The 16,218-nt window shown below is 45.9% G+C and overlaps 1 protein-coding gene across 2 annotated transcripts in view; it reads left to right on the top strand.

The window, feature by feature from the left end:
* Positions 1 to 16,218, top strand: part of M1AP (meiosis 1 associated protein) — an 85,230-nt gene that overhangs the window by 33,993 nt on the left and 35,019 nt on the right. For both annotated transcript variants that reach the window (XR_010601966.1, XM_065598376.1), the window contains one exon: positions 8,342 to 8,524. Coding sequence is in view for 1 of the 2 variants with exons in the window: in XM_065598376.1 (XP_065454448.1) it covers positions 8,342 to 8,524 (183 nt within the window). In the remaining variant the exon portion in view is untranslated. The remainder of the gene's footprint in view (positions 1 to 8,341; positions 8,525 to 16,218) is intronic.

The following is a 16,218-nucleotide window of genomic DNA, read 5'->3' as shown; positions in this document are numbered from 1 at the left end:
ACCCACCGCCCATGCTGCCTGCCTGCAACTCAGGATAAACTTAGTTTAAGACAAACTCTCTACTGACTTTAAATGAGTACACGCAAGCCTGTTCTCAGGGACTGCACCTCTGGAGTGTGAGCATTCTCTGTTAATTACACTTCGGTATTACACAGTGTATCATTTCCACATTGCAACAGAGCTAAAGCATGACTTCCAGTTCACCTTCCTGTCATGCCTCACTGGTGTGCTCTGGCTAAGTCATGTGCACCCCTCGGGCCCACCACCCCCAATTTAGGGAGTGAGCTCCATTGGCTTCTGCTGTCCCCATCATGTTATTTTATAAACCAAACGTAATTAGAGACCTAGTGCCTGAAAGGACTGTCCTGGCAGCAAGTAGCAGGGGATCAAAATAATAATTAAAGGAAAATAGTAACAGAACAAGCAAACTAGGATCTGGTCCAAGAGGTGAATATAGCTGAATTGCTCAGTAATAGCTACCATACTGAAATTAAATTTAACATCCTTGTACTGGGGGAAATGCCAGAGAAACCCACCACAGGAGCATTTAACTTCAAAAGGGGAACTACACAAAAGTGAGGAAACTCTTTAAATGGAAATTAAAAGGAACAGTCCAGAGGGTGAAATGCTTGCAAACAGCATGGAAACTATTTAAAAACACCATAATACAGGCTCAAACTAAATGTATACCCCAAATTATAAAAAAAACAACAAAACAAAACAGTAAAAGGACTGAAAAATGCCACAGTAGCTTAACAGCAGAATAAAAGAAACAGTTAGAGGCAAACAGGCATCCTTTAACAATTGGAAGTCAGATCCTACTGAGGAAAATAGAAAAGAGCAAAAATGCTGGCAACTCAAGAGTATAATTAGGCAGGCCAAAAAACAATTTGAAGAGCAACTAGTTAAAGACACAAAAACTAACAGCATTTTTTTAAAAGTAAATCAGAAGCAGGACGCCTGTCAAACAAGCCCTGGGTCACAGTACAATTAAGGTGCTAACGGGGCACTCAAGGAAGACAAGGCTGTTGCAGAGAAGCTAAATCAGAGGTGAGCAAACTACGGTCCGGGGATCATATCCAACCCTCCAGCCGGTTTAAACCAGCCCTCGAGCTCCTGCTGGGGAGTGGGATCTGGGGCTTGCACTCCTCCCGCGCTCCAGTCGGGGAGCGGGGTCAGAGGCTGGTCTGCGCACATGTGCCAAGGCTCCCGGAAGAAGCAGCATGCCCCCCCCTCCAGCTCCTACATTTAGGGACAGCCAGGAGGCTCCGCGCACTATCCCCACCCCAAGCACCACCCCCGCAGCTCCCATTGGCCAGGAACTATGGGTAATGGGAGCTGCAGGGGTGGTGCCTGTGGACTGGGCAGCACGCAGAGCCGCCTGGTCGTGCCTCCGCATAGGAGCCGGAAGGGGGACATGCCGCTGCTTCTAGGAGCTGCTTCAGGTAAGTGCCGCCCAGAACCTGCACCCCTGACCTCCTCCCGCACCCCAACCTCCTTCCCCCGGCCTGGAGCCTACTCCCGCACCCTGAACTCCCCCTCCCATCCTCTGAATGCCTTAGTCCCAGCCTGGAGCACCCTCCTACACCCCAAATCCCTCATTCCCAGCCTCACTCCAGAGCCCGCACCTCCAGCTGGAGCCCTCCCACTCCTCCCCGCACTCCTACCCCCTGCCCCAGCCCGGAGTCCCCTCACGCACCCTGAACTCCTCATTTCTGGCCCCACCCCAGAGCCCGCACCCCCAGCCAGAGCCCTCACCCCCTCCTGCACCCCAACCCCAATTTTGTGAGCATTCATGGCCCACCATACAATTTCCATACCAACATGTGGCCCTCGGGCCAAAAAGTTTGCCACCCCTGAGCTAAATGCATAGGCACCAACTCCGTGGGTGCTCCGGGGCTGGAGCACCCCCCAGGGAAAAATTAGTAGGTTATCTGCACCCACCGGCAGCCAAGCTCCCCTCCCTGCCACACCTCACCTCCGCCTCCTCCCGTGAGTGCTGCGTCCCCGCTTCTCCCCCTAGCTCCCAGCGCTTGCCACTGCAAAACAGCTGTTTCGCGGTGTAACAAACTCTGGGAGAGAGGGGGGAGGAGAGGGAATGTGGCATGCTCAGGGAAGGAGGCGGGACGGGGCCGGGGATTTGGGGAAGGAGTCCAATAGGGGCAGGGAGGGGATGGAGTTGGGGCAGGGACTTTGGGGAAGGGGTTAGAATCATGGAATCATGGAATATCAGTGTTGGAAGGGACCTCAGGAGGTCATCTAGTCCAACCCCCTGATCAAAGCAGGACCAATTCCCAACTAAATCATCCCAGCCAGGGCTTTGTCAAGCCGGGCCTTAAAAACCTCCAAGGAAAGAGATTCCACCATCTCCCTAGGTTACCCATTCCAGTGCTTCACCACCCTCCTAGTGAAATAGTGTTTCCTAATATCCAACCTAGACCTCCCCCACTGCAACTTGAGACCATTGCGCCTTGCTCTGTCATCTGCCACCACTGAGAACAGCCGAGCTCCATCCTCTTTGGAACGCCCCTTCAGGTAGTTGAAAGCAGCTATCAAATCCCCCCTCATCCTTCTCTTCTGGAGACTAAACAATCCCAGTTCCCTCAGCCTCTTCTCATAAGTCATGTGCTCCAGACTCCTAATCATTTTTGTTGCCCTCCGCTGGACTCTTTCCAATATTGGAATGGGGGCAGGGCAGGGGTGGGAAGGGGTAGGGCGGGGTGGAGTCAGGGCAGGACTACGGGCAGAGCAGGGTCGAACACCCATCGGTGCCAGCAGAAGTTGGAGCCTATGGCTAAATTAATTATTTGCATCAGTCTTCACTGCAGAGGATGTAGGAAAGATGAGATCCCCACATCCAAGCTGTTTTTTGTTTAGGTGACAAATCTGAGGAACTGTCCCAGATTGAAGTTTCAGTTGAAGAGGTGTTGAAATAAATTAATCAATTAAACAGTAATAAGTCACCAGGACCAGATGGTATTAACCCAAGAGTTCTTAAGGAACTCAAATATGAAATTGCAGAACTAGTAACTGTCGCATGTAAGCTACAATTCAAATCAGCTTCTGTACCAGATGACTGGAGGGTAGCTAATGTAGTGCATATTTTTTAAAAAGACTCCAGAGTCTGTCCTGGCAATTACAGGTTGGTAAGCCTGACTTCAGTACCAGGCAAATTGGTTGAAACTATAGTAAACAGCAGAATTATCAGACAGATAGATAAAGATGGTATGTTAAGGAAGAGCCAGCATGGTCTTGTAAATGGAAATCATGCCTCACCAATCCATTAGAATTATTTGAGGGTGTCAACAAGCATGTGGACAAGGGTGATCCAGTCGACACAGTGTACTTGGACATTCAGAAAGCCTTTGACAAGGTCCCACACCAAAGTCTCTTAAGCAAAGTAAGCTGTCGTGGGATAAAAGGGAATATCAGTAACTGGTTAAAAGACAGGAAACAAAGGACAGGAATAAATGGTCAGTTTTCAGAATGGAGAGAGATAAATAGCGGGGTCCTCCAAGCATCTGTACTGGGACCATTGCTGTTCAACATATTCATAAATGATCTGGGAAAGGGGGAGAACAGTGAGTTGGCACAATTTCCAGACGATACAAAACTACTCAAGATAGTTAAGTTCAAACCTGAATGCAAGACTTACATAGGGATCTCACTACACTGAGTGACTGGGCAACAAAATGGCTGATGAAATTCAGTGTTGATAAGTGCAAAGTAATGCACATTGGAAAACATAATCCCTACTATACATACAAAATGATGGGTTATAAATTAGCTGTTAGCACTCAAGAAGGATTTTGGAGTCATCGTGGCTAGTTAAGAACATAAGAACGGCCATATTGGGTCAGACCAAAGGTCCATCTAGCCCAGTATCCTGTCGTCCGACAGTGGCCAATGCCAGATGTCCCAGAGGGAATTAACAGAACAGGTAATCATTAAGTGATCCATTCCTTGTCACCCATTCCCAACTTCTGGCAAACAGAGGCTAGGAACACCATCCCTGCCCATCCTGACTAATAGCTATTGATGGACCTATCCTCCATGAAAACATCAGCTCAGCCTGCAACGGCAGTCAAAACAAACTAACAGAAAGTTAGGAATCATTAGGAAATGGATAGATAAAACAGAAAATATCATAATTCCACTATATAAATCCATTGTATGCCCAAACCTTGAATACTGCATATAGTTCTGGTTGCCTCATCTCAGAAAAGATATATTAGAATTGGAAAAGGTGCAGAGAAGGGCAAAAAAAGTGATTAGGGGTATGGAGGAGTTCCATGTAAGGAGAGATTAAAAAGACTGGGACAGTTCATTTTAGAAAAAAAGATAACTGGGGATGGGGAGGGAATATGATAGAGAAAGTAAGTGTTATTTACTGCTTACATAACACAAGAACTAGGAGTCATCCTATGAAATCAATAGGCAGCCAGTTTAACACAAACAGAACTACTTTTTCCACACAATGCACACTCTGTGGACTTCATTACCAGAGGATGTTGTGAATGCCAAAAGTATAACTGGGTTAAAAAAATAATTAGATAAGTTCATTGAGGATAGGTCCATTAATGGCTATTAGCCAAGATGGACAGGGACATACCCCGTATCCTGAAATCACCAACTGCTAGAAGCTGGGACTGGACAACAGAGGATGGATCACTCAAAACCACCCTTTTCTGTTCATTCCCTCTGAAGCAGCTGGCATCAGCCACTGTCAGAGACAAGATAGTAGGCTAGATGGACCATTGGTCTGAACCAGTATGGCCATTATTACGTTCTAACTTCCCATCTAACTTGCAGTCAGTTAGCTTCCAGGTTCTTTTTATTGCCTCTGCCTCATTTAGCTTTCCTCCCCTACAGTTGGGGAATACACTTTGCATTAGTGCTGCTTCCTTTATTTAGAAAACAAGTACTGTGTTGGAATAGGGTACCCTTTAAACATGGTATTGTGGACCTAAATGTGGAATTGTGCATTCATAAATGTCTTTAATCCAATTAGAAAATGATTATGCCAAGCAGGTCAAAGACTCAAGTCTCCCAATAAGAACAACAGGAGATTGGGGACAAATACAATGGTATTTTGTTTGATTTAGAGCTTTGGGATTAGGAACTAATCCAGTGTTCATTCTAGGTATTCACTAGTCTGGGCCCACTAACCCAAAGCTGCACAACGTTACAGATTAAAGCCCCTAGCACAATAATTGCAGTTTAACATAATTTACTTTACAAGAGAAGGTCTTTGGAGTGAGCGCATAAAGCTTTGACCTGGTTTTTAACAAAGCAGAGGTTCAAAAAAATAATTTTTAACAGAGTTTCTCAAACTGGGGCCTGGAGAGGCTTACTGGGACTCTCCAAATTCCTGAATCTCCTTCTAAAATGTGTCTATAGTAAAAACCCACTTGGTCTGGGCAGAAGGAATTTTTTCTGCCAAAATTTGAAGTGTTATTTAGGTCCAGAGTCTGATACTTACCGATACTGAGCAGCATCATACTCCTCAAGGGACCCCATTGACATTAGTGGAGACTCCCCAGATTGAGTAGTGAGTATCATTACTCACATTGGGTATCACAGAATTATAGAATATCAGGGTTGGAAGGGACCTCAGGAGGTCATCTAATCCAACCCCCTGCTCAAAGCAGGACCAATCCCCATCTAAAATATCCTAGCCAGAGCTTTGTCAAGCCTGACCTTAAAAACCTCTAAGGAAGGAGATTCCACCACCTCCCTAGGTAACCCATTCCAGTGCTTCACCACCCTCCTAGTGAAAAAGTTTTTCCTAATATCCAACCTAAACCTCCCACACTGCAACTTGAGACCATTACTCCTTGTTCTGTCATCTGCTACCACTGAGAACAGTCTAGATCCATCCTCTTTGGAACCCACCTTCAGGTAGTTGAAAGCAGCTATCAAATCCCCCCTCATTCTTCTCTGCTGCAGACTAAATAATCCCAGTTCCCGCAGCCTCTCCTCATAAATCATGTGTTCCAGCCCCCTAATCATTTTTGCTGCCCTCCAGTGGACTCATTCCAATTTTTCCACATCCTTCCTGTAGTGTGGGGCCCAAAACTGGACACAGTACTCCAGATGAGGCCTCACCAGTGCCGAACAGAGGGGAATGATCACATCCCTCGATATGCTGGCAATGCCCCTACTTATACAGCCCAAAATGCTGTTAGCTTTCTTGGCAACAAGGACACACTGTTGACTCATATCCAGCTTCTCGTCCACTGTTAACCTAGGTCCTTTTCTGCAGAACTGCTGCATCGCCACTCGGTCCCTAGTCTGTAGCAGTGCATGGGATTCTTCCGTCCTAAGTGCAGGACTCTGCACTTGTCCTTGTTGAACCTCATCAGATTTCTTTTGACCCAATCCTCTAATTTGTCTAGGTCCCTCTGTATCCTATCCCTACCCTCCAAGGTATCTACCACTCCTCCCAGCTTACTGTCATCTGCAAACTTGCTGAGGATGCAATCCACGCCATCCTCCAGATCATTAATGAAGATATTGAACAAAACAGGCCCCCACGATAGACCCTTGGGGCACTCCACTTGATACCAGCTGCCAACTAGACATCAAGCCATTGATCACTACCTGTTGAGCCCGACGATCTAGCCAGCTTTCTATCCACCGTATAGTCCATTCATCCAGCCCATACTTCTTTAACTTGCTGGCAAGAATACTGTGGGAGACCGTATCAAAAGCTTTGCTAAAGTCAAGGAATAACACGTCCACTGCTTTCTCCTCATCCACAGAGCCAGTTATCTCGTCATAGAAGGCAATTAGGTTAGTGAGGCACAACTTCCCCTTGGTGAATCCATGCTGTCTGATCACTTTCCTCTCCTCAAAGTGCTTGAGTAGCATCAGAATCTAGCTCTATATTTATTGTTAATTATCTTTACCTTCAGAAAGCTGGAGAAGCACTTTATTATTGGTCTAGATAATACTCAGTCCTGCCATGAGTGCAGGGCACTGGACGAGATGACCTCTCAAGGTCCCTTCCAGTCCTATGATTGTCCCTGACTCCACAGTGGCTTCCAAAACAGATTGCTATTTGGTTCCATGGGCTAATAGAGACTGAAGGCCAAATTCAAAAGTGAGTCTAGGAGTTTAAACTGCTGTAAATAACAACTTTTGCTGGCTCCTTTAATGTACATTTAGCAGCAATTTTTACATACTATGGGCCAGATTTTACTACAATTCATTTACTGGGTATGTCTACAGTGGAGACTTTGTTCCTATTGTAGTTTAATTGACATATTTGTAAATGCTAATCTAGACTCTAGGACTCCCTACTGGGATTGACCTCAACCAGCTATATCGAGGCAAAAGTTGTTAACTTCTGTCTACATTAGGAAAAGGTCACGATTTGGTACATGTGTTAGATAACCTTGAACATGAGCAGCGCGTATAATAGGCTGGGGAAGGCTGTGCCTCCCCAAAGAGCCTTGCATGGTCCTGCCCCAAGCCCGCCTCCTGCAGCTAGTTGGCCCCAGCCCAGGCAGGCTGCTCCTCTTCCAGGAAGCCATGCGCCACTTACCAGGTGCTCTGAGGCTGGAGACACTTGGGTGACCTGGGGCTGCGGGGTGGGGGGCTGTGGGCTTCGGGGGAGAAGAGGGTATTAGGGGTGGGCCGGGCTGGGAGCTAGCCCCCCAAGCACAAGGCTTACCCACCGCCCTGAATGGATAAACACAACGTATAAAATGGCTATCATCTTGAAAAGAACAGGAGTACTTGTGGCACCTTAGAGACTAACAAATTTGTTCTTTTTAAGGATACAGACTAACACGGCTGCTACCCTGAAACCTATCATCTTGGTAACTAAGCATTGTATCCTTTATATATCACCCGTACGTGAGCCAAAACACAAGCAGTTGTAGTGGGATGCAGCTGCACTAGTGAGTTGTGCCTCTGGCGCTACATGGATCGACAGACTGATTTAGACAAGTGGTCTATCTAGTCCACTATCCTGTTTACAACAGTAGCCACTACCAGCTGCCTCCAAGGAAGGTTCAGGAAATGCCACAGCAGTCAGTTAGCCATGGAATAACCTGCCCACAGGGGAAAAAACAAACAAAAAACTTCTTCCTAGCCCCTAATTGACTCATGTCCTGAAGCAAGAGGGTTTATAATCCTCCCAAAACTCTTGTTCTTTTAAAAATCTTTACAATACAACTTTGGATAGTCTTGTGATCCATATCACTGTCCAATCCTTTTTGAACCCTGTAATCTTCGGGCAATGTGTTCTACAACCAAACTGAATTGTGTGAAAAATAATTGTTATTCCATTTTAAATGTCCTCTCTTTAATTTAATTGAATACTGTTTTGCAGCAAGTAAAAGGGAGCTTTCCTCGGCTTCAGACCTGCATTTCAGAACTTCGCTCCTTACCAAGAGAAGGCTCTTTCCAACAAAAGGGAGACAGAGTGATACAGGCTGTGCAGGATGGGCTCCAGCAGTTTATACAGTACACCAGACATATGCTAGCAGGAGGCTCAGTGAACAGTTCTGTTGAGGTAAGTAGAGTGCTGGGGAGATAGTAATAACCATCGAGTGCAGTCCATCTGTATATTTCAGGTTTCAGTCACTGTGGTAGCTAAGCATCATGAGAGGAAGTAAGTAGCATAAAACAATTCCAAAAAAAAGGAATCCCATAGCTTGCTCTGCAGGATGCCCAAGATCTCATGCCAAATACAGATTCAAGTATCAGAGGGGTGGCCGTGTTAGTCTGAATCTGTAAAAAGCAACAGAGGGTCCTGTGGCACCTTTAAGACTAACAGAAGTATTGGAGCATAAGCTTTCGTAAGTGAATGCGTCTGATGAAGTGGGCATTCACCCACGAAAGCTTATGCTCCAATACTTCCGTTAGTCTTAAAGGTGCCACAGGACCCGCTGTTGCTTTATACAGATTCAAGTCACTCATGGAATATGGCCCTAGCTGTGAGAGGGAAGACAACTTGATGACAAGCATTAGCTGATTATTTTAACTTTCCATTTTGTACACAGTTAATCTCCAGGCATCCAAGACTGGATATTATTTAAAGTTGATTTTATTTCTTATGAGATCATAGTGAAACACACTGTGTGTCTCTGCATACAAGATACTTTTTGATATGACTTCCCTGCCGGCCTACACTTACATTCTAGGGTCATGTTCTGCCTATATTCCCTGGATGGAATTTCCACTAACGTCAATGGGACATTTGTGCAAAGATCCTAGTTGTGGCTTAAAGTATGTTCACAGTTCATTAAAACATCAATTCAAATGGAAAAGCATTTTATTGTGGGATTAGTTGGCACAGTAGCAAAGAACAGGAAAAGCCTACAAAAAGATCATTATTTTAGCACAATCTTTAAATTAATTTTCAGTACAAAAAGCAAATAGGATCAGTATCTGGAAAACAGAGAAACTTTATAGTCAGCAATTAATTCTCTCAGCAGCAGCTTGAGACTTCCGTAGGAATCCTTGTCCCATGCACCCAAACACAGATCATCTACCATTTTGCATCTATTGTGTCCCCTCTTATTCATTGCCTCTCTAAAGTAAACAGCCCCCGTCTTTTCACTCTCTCACTATATGAAAGATTGTTGAAGCATCTAAACATAATCTCCCATCTCTGAATCCCTTCTATTTCTGTTATATTCTTTTTGAGATGCAGTCACCAGAACTGAACACATGATCCAAGGAGAGGCTATCCCATTGATTTATATAATGGCATTGTAAATATTATTTCTCTAATAATGCCATATAATATACATTTTTTCTATCCTTAGATGCAGATGTGTAGGTTGTTTTTCATTCTTACATAATTTTGCTTTCTTCCCCCTCCTACTTCCCCACCCACCCCCACTTGGTGATGAAATGGTAGAGGGATTTGGCTGGGAGGAGGGAAATAAGTGATGGCTTTTAATTTCTGACCATTGTGATTCTGATTTGGGGGTGTTTATTTCAGTGTTGGAGGGCAATACAGAGTAGGTGTAATTCAGGAGATGATACAATTACCTTCTCTAATTAATTTAACTGCAAATACATGCACAGCACAATCTTCCATTGCAGCTGAGGGAATGGGACAGTTAACTACAATATTAAATGATCTACAGATGTAGGTGGCATATATTCCACTAGATTTTCCCTGTTCCTCTGGTTTGTTAAAATTAGTCCATAATGTGTTGTACAAGCACACATTACTGTGCAATTTTTACAGGGGATTTCTGGTTTCGGTTTTTCTGGCACACACCATAGTACAAAGGCTATCCATGTGTATAAGACTGTAAAAGGACTGTGGCCTAAGTTTTCAAAAGTAATTATTGACTATGTCTCAGTTTTTGAATGCCCAACTTGAGACATCCTAAAAAGACCTAATTTTAATATAAATATATGCCTATCTCATAGAGCTGGAAGGGACCCTGAAAGGTCATTGAGTCTAGCCCCCTACCTTCACTAGCAGGACCAAGTACTGATTTTGCCTGAGATCCCTCTAAGTGGCCCCCTCAAGGATTGAGCTCATAACCCTGGGTTTAGTAAGCCAGTGCTCAAACCACTGAGCTATCCTTCCCCCCAGAGGGCAGCTGCTAAGTACTTCTGAAAATCAGGTTCTTTTTCATAAATTCAGAGATTATAAAACCAGAAGGGATCTCTTGTCTAGCTTCCTGCATAACGGACCATGGACTTGATTTCACCAAGTGATTCCTGCTTCAAACCCACATTTAGAAAGATATCCAGAGTTGGTTTAAACACCTCATTTGATGAGGAATCCACCAGACCCCAACACAAATTGTTCTAATAGTTAATTCCCCTCACTGTTGAATTTAACTTTATTTCTACTCTGAATTTTCCTAGTGTCAGCTTCCAGGGATTTGATCTTGTACTGCTCTTTTCTGCCAGGTTAAAGAGCCCTCTATTTTTAAGGTATCTCAAGTTAACACCCAAAAATCACTATTCAGTTGAAAAGTTAAGCTTGTATTTTTAGAGGTCAATAGCAGTGATACCTATATTAAAGTTGTATAATGCTGACAAACCCTGGTTGTTAGCAAATGGGATTGAACCTGGGACCTCAGGAGCTAAATGCAGGAGCCTCTACTGCAGGGGTTATCAAACTGGGAATCCAGACCCCTCAGGGGGTCGCAAGGTTATTACATGGGGGGTCATGAGCTGTCAGCCTCCACCCCAAACCCTGCTTTGCTCCAGCATTTATAATGGTGTTAAATATATAAAAAAGTAGTTTTAATTTATAAGGGAGGTCGCACTCAGAGGCTTGCTATGTGAAAGGGGTCACCAGTAAAAAAAGGTTTGAGAGCCACTGCTCTACTGCATGAGCTAAAAGCCAGCTGCCTCTCAGCTAAGGCTGTAGAGCAGATTCATTCATCTCTAAGTGGTCTCGGTGCCATTAGAGGGGATAGAACATCACACTCAGGAGGTGTGTGGGCTACAGTTGCATATATACCTTCCATTATAACCTAACTTTTAATTTTGTCTCCGTTTGGCAAACTAACTGTTTGGGCTGAAATAGACTCGGTTTCAGCTCTGGCTCAGGTTGTTCTTTTTTGTTTTGTTTTGTTTTAAAAACATTAGAGCAAAAACAATTAATCTGTTTCCAAGAACAAGGCTAGTGAAAAACAGGTAGTTTTGCCAATGGCAACAAAATTTCCTACCATTTACTGGAACAGCTCTAGCATCTCCATGGGTTGGAGCATGAATCTCAAATAGTGAGATAAGACTGGGGCCAGAGGAATGGACTTTGCATCCTCTTAAAAGTCCATCCAGATATGTCCATAATCCTTTGGGAGGTATGTGGGGGAGGGGGTGGGAGAGAATCACTATTTGCCAGGGGAAGACTGCCCACTTGAGAACCAAAGGGGACTTGTGATGGGGTGCACCACTCACCACTTGGCTGGTGCCTCCTCCTGCTCACTATAGGGATTAGCTCTCGAGGCCAACACCCCTTCCCATGGTCGCATGCCATTATGCCTTCTCTCTCTCAGGCCTGCATCTCCTCTCTCATCCCAGGACCCGCAGCATCCTCTTCATGACTCTGCCTTCTGGCCAGGTCACTCAACATTCCCCCTTCCAGGTATCAAAGTCTTTCCTTCAGCAGTCTTCCCATTCACTGCCTCAGGTACCACTCCTAACCCTAAGCCCGCATTAGCTTTTTTCACAGCCATATCACATTGGCAGCTCATAGTCATCCTGTGATCAACCAATACTCCGAGGTCCTTCTCCTCCTCTGTTACTTCCAAGTGATGCGTGGCATGCGTCCCCAGTTTATAACAAAAATTCTTGTTAGTAATCCCTAAATGCATGACCTTGCACTTTTCACTATTAAATTTCATCCTAGTACTATTACTCCTGTTTACAAGGTCATCCAAATCTTCCTGTAGGATATCCTGGTCCCTCTCTGTATTGGCAATACCTCCCAGCTTTGTGTCATCCTCAAACTTTATTAGCACATTCCCACTTTTTGTGCCAAGGTCAGTAATAAAAAGATTAAATAAGATTGGTCCCAAAACCGATCCCTGAGGAACTCCACTAGTAACCTCCTTCCAGCCTGACAGTTCACCTTTCGGTATGACCCGCTGTAGTCACCCCTTTAACCAGTTCCTTATCCACCTTTCAATTTTCATATTGATTCCCATCTTTTCCAATTTAGCTAATAATTCCCCATGTGGAACCGTATCAAATGCCTTACTTAAATCAAGGTAAATTAGATACACTGCGTTTCCTTTGTCTAAAAAATCTGTTACCTTCTCAAAGAAGGAGATCAGGTTGGTTTGGCACGATCTACCTTTTGTAAACCATGTTGTATTTTGTCCCAATTACCATTGACCTCAATGTCCTTAACTACTTTCTCCTTCAATTTTTTCCAAGACCTTGCATACTACAGATATCAAACTAACAGGCCTGTAGTTACCCGGATCACTTTTTTCTCTTTCTTAAAAATAGGAACTATGTTAGCAATTCTCCAGTCATACGGTACAACCCCTGAGTTTACAGATTCATTAAAAATTCTTGCTAATGGGCTTGCAATTTCATGTGCCAGTTCCTTTAATATTCTTGGATGAAGATAAGCTGGGGCCCCCGATTTAGTCCCATTAAGCTGTTCGAGTTTGGCTTCTACCTCGGATGTGGTAATATCTACCTCCATATCTTCATTCCCATTTGTCATCCTACCATTATCCCTAAGCTCCTCATTAGCCTCATTAAAGACTGAGGCTATTTGTTTAGATATTGGGCCATGCCTAAATTATCCTTAATCTCCACTCCATCCTCAGTGTTTAATAGTCCGACTTCTTCTTTCTTTGTTTTCTTCTTATTTATATGGCTATAGAACCTTTTACTATTGGTTTTAATTCCATCATGACTACTATTCCACCATGTTTCTGTTATCCCTATAATTTCTGGTTTCACTTCCTGCACCAATAGCTCTAGTTCCTCCATTTTGTTACCTAGGCTCCTCGCATTAGTTTACAAACATCTTAATTTTTGCTGTTTGGCTTCTCTCACTTTCTTTACCCAATTAGGCACAGACATTCTGTCACCAGTATCACCTACTAAACTGGTATCTACACTACTCTTCCTCCTTATGTCCTTTCTCCTATCCACTGCTGTATCCTTTCTTACTTCGTTTTCTTCCCTCTCAATGTTAAAATCCAGCGTGGAGATTACCTGGACATCTCCCAACCATCTCCCCCAAATTCCTAATTTAAAGCTCTCTTAATCAGTTGTGCCAGCCTCCATCCTAGAAGTCTATTTCCCTCCCTACTCAGGTGAAGTCCATCCCGAGAGAACAGTCCTCTGACCATGAATGCTTCCCTGTGGCCATACATCCCAAAGCCCTCCTTATAGCACCACTGCCTGAGCCATCTGTTGATCATCATAATCTTGTCACACCTTTGTCGCCCTTCTCTAGGAACAGGCAGAATCCCACTGAAGATCACCTGATCCTCGATTTCCTTAAGCGTCTTCCCCAGTCTGTCATAGTCTCCAGCGAGAATCTAGCCGTATCATTTGTTCCCACATGAAGGACAATCAGCGGATTCTTTCCCGCTCCCGTTAGGATCCTTTTCGGCCTCAAGTCCACATCCTGTATCTTAGCACCAGGCAGACAGCACACCCTTCTATTCTCTGGATCAGCTTTAGTTACAGGCCTGTCTATTCTTCTCAGTAAGGAGTCCCCAATCACATAGACCTGCCTTTTCCTGGTGATGGTGCGATTCTCCGGTCTATCCTCGTTCCCTCTGGCTGCAAGTCCTCTTGATTCCTATTGTCCCTTGCAATCCTCTGCAACCCATCCCGTATTCTCCTGGGGCTCATATTTGGTGTTGTTATCTCCACTGACTCTTCCCCCCTTCCTATAGGACTAGCTTCTCTTCTCTTCTTCCTTGCCCTCTCACCTTCAGTGACCACCTGCTGTGCCCCTTCTTCATTTTCCAACCCCGCAAACCTGTTCCTGAGCTCTATTTCTCCTTCACTAGCCCGTCTTTTCCTCTGCCTGGTTGTCTTAGTCATATGCTTCCACTGTCCACTTTCCTCATCCAGCAGACTCCCCTCAGAGTTCTTTGGTCCTGCTTCTATTTCCAAGTCTGAGCTTTTCCCTTCAGCCTCCTCATGTCTTTGCTCCATCATCCACTTGAACCCCCTTAAAATAAAATAAATAAAAATAAAATAAATTAATGGAGATATCCCATCTTCTAGAACTAGAAGGGACCTTGAAAGGTCATTGAGTCCAGCCCCCTGCCTTCACTAGCAGGACCAAGTATTGATTTTGCCCCAGATCCCTAAATGGATCCCCCTCAAGGATTGAACTAACAACCCTGGGTTTAGCAGGCCAATGCTCAAACCACTGAGCTATCCCTCCCTTCTATACTCAACCACAGTTTCCATCTGCATCTCCAGTCCTCGGATCTTTTCTTCCATCAGCTCTATCAGGTGGCACTTCATGCAGACGAAACTCTTTTCAGGTACCCCCTCCAGGATCATGTACATGCCGTAGCTTCCACATCCAGTCATCTTCATTGTGTCTTCCACTGTTTGGGTCACTACCACTGCTGCCTCTGTATCTGTCATAGCCTTCTCACCTAAGTCCTGTTAGTCCGAGAAACACAAACCAAACCAAACCACCACCCTCCACAGCAACAGAAACCCCCAACAAGCACCAAAACACTGCCAGACCACTACCCACTCCCTTCACTAGCCTGGCTCTCTTAGTCTTCCCCTCACACTCCCCTTGCAAACTCCCACTCAAACTCCCCTGTTTACAGCTCTCTCTTTACTGGCTCCTGTGACACTGCAGCTGTCTATGCTGCTGCCTGACTGGCTGGCTACTTTTATAGGACCTGTAGTCAGAGAAGCCCCTCCCCCTAATCAGGGCTCAGCTTCTCTCCCGGCACACTGCCCCTACCGGCCTCTACAAATACAAAGAGAAATGCCTACAAATACCTTCTCCTCCAACAGAACTTCCACTCCCATTGGGTCCTTGGTGGGTTAGGCAGCCTAGAGGTTAGTGCCCACCCAGTGGTGGGAGGCAGGGTAGGGAAGCCCAGGCTCACCCACTCCACCAGGCTCCAACCCAGGGGCCCTACAAGGATCAGCAGCATTTGGGCTCTGAGGGGACCCTTTGAGTTACCCTCCCTGGATCACTTCCTACCACTGCTTCCTTCCTTCCCTCAGCATCTGGTCCCAGATGAGGCAAAAGTAGGGTTACCATATTTAAAAAATAAAAAGAGGACACTCCACAGAGCCCTGGCCCCGCCCCTTTCCCATCCCGGCCCCGACCCAACTCCGCCCCAACTTCGCCCCTTCCCCAAAGTCCCCGCCCTAACTCCACCCCCCCCGAGTACCCCACATTCCCACTCCTCCCTCCCAGCCACGCGAAAAGGGCTGCCCGAGCGCTACCGGCTTCATGGTTTGCCGGGCAGTCCCCAGACCCTGCGCCCCCGGCCGACGCTTCCCAAGCGCAGCTGGAGCCCGGGAGGGGAAGCGCCCAGCCGGGGCCGCAGGGTCTGGAGGCTGCCCGGCAAACCGTGAAGCCGGTAGCGCTCGGGCTTTGGGCAGCCCCCATGCCTCCGGACCCTGCGTCCCCGGCCGGGCACTTCCCCTCCTGGGCTCCGGCGGCTGCTGTGCTCCCTGAACTCCTGGGCTCTGTAAGCGCCGAGCTGCCCGACCACTACCGGCTTCGGGCAGCCCCCATGCCTCTGGACCCTGCGCCCCCGG

Source organism: Chrysemys picta, chromosome 5 (genome assembly GCF_011386835.1).
Source record: "Chrysemys picta bellii isolate R12L10 chromosome 5, ASM1138683v2, whole genome shotgun sequence".
NCBI classification, from domain to species: Eukaryota; Metazoa; Chordata; order Testudines; family Emydidae; genus Chrysemys; species Chrysemys picta.
The sequence above is the reverse complement of the archived record's forward strand: the minus strand, read 5'-3'. Positions and strand labels throughout refer to the sequence as shown.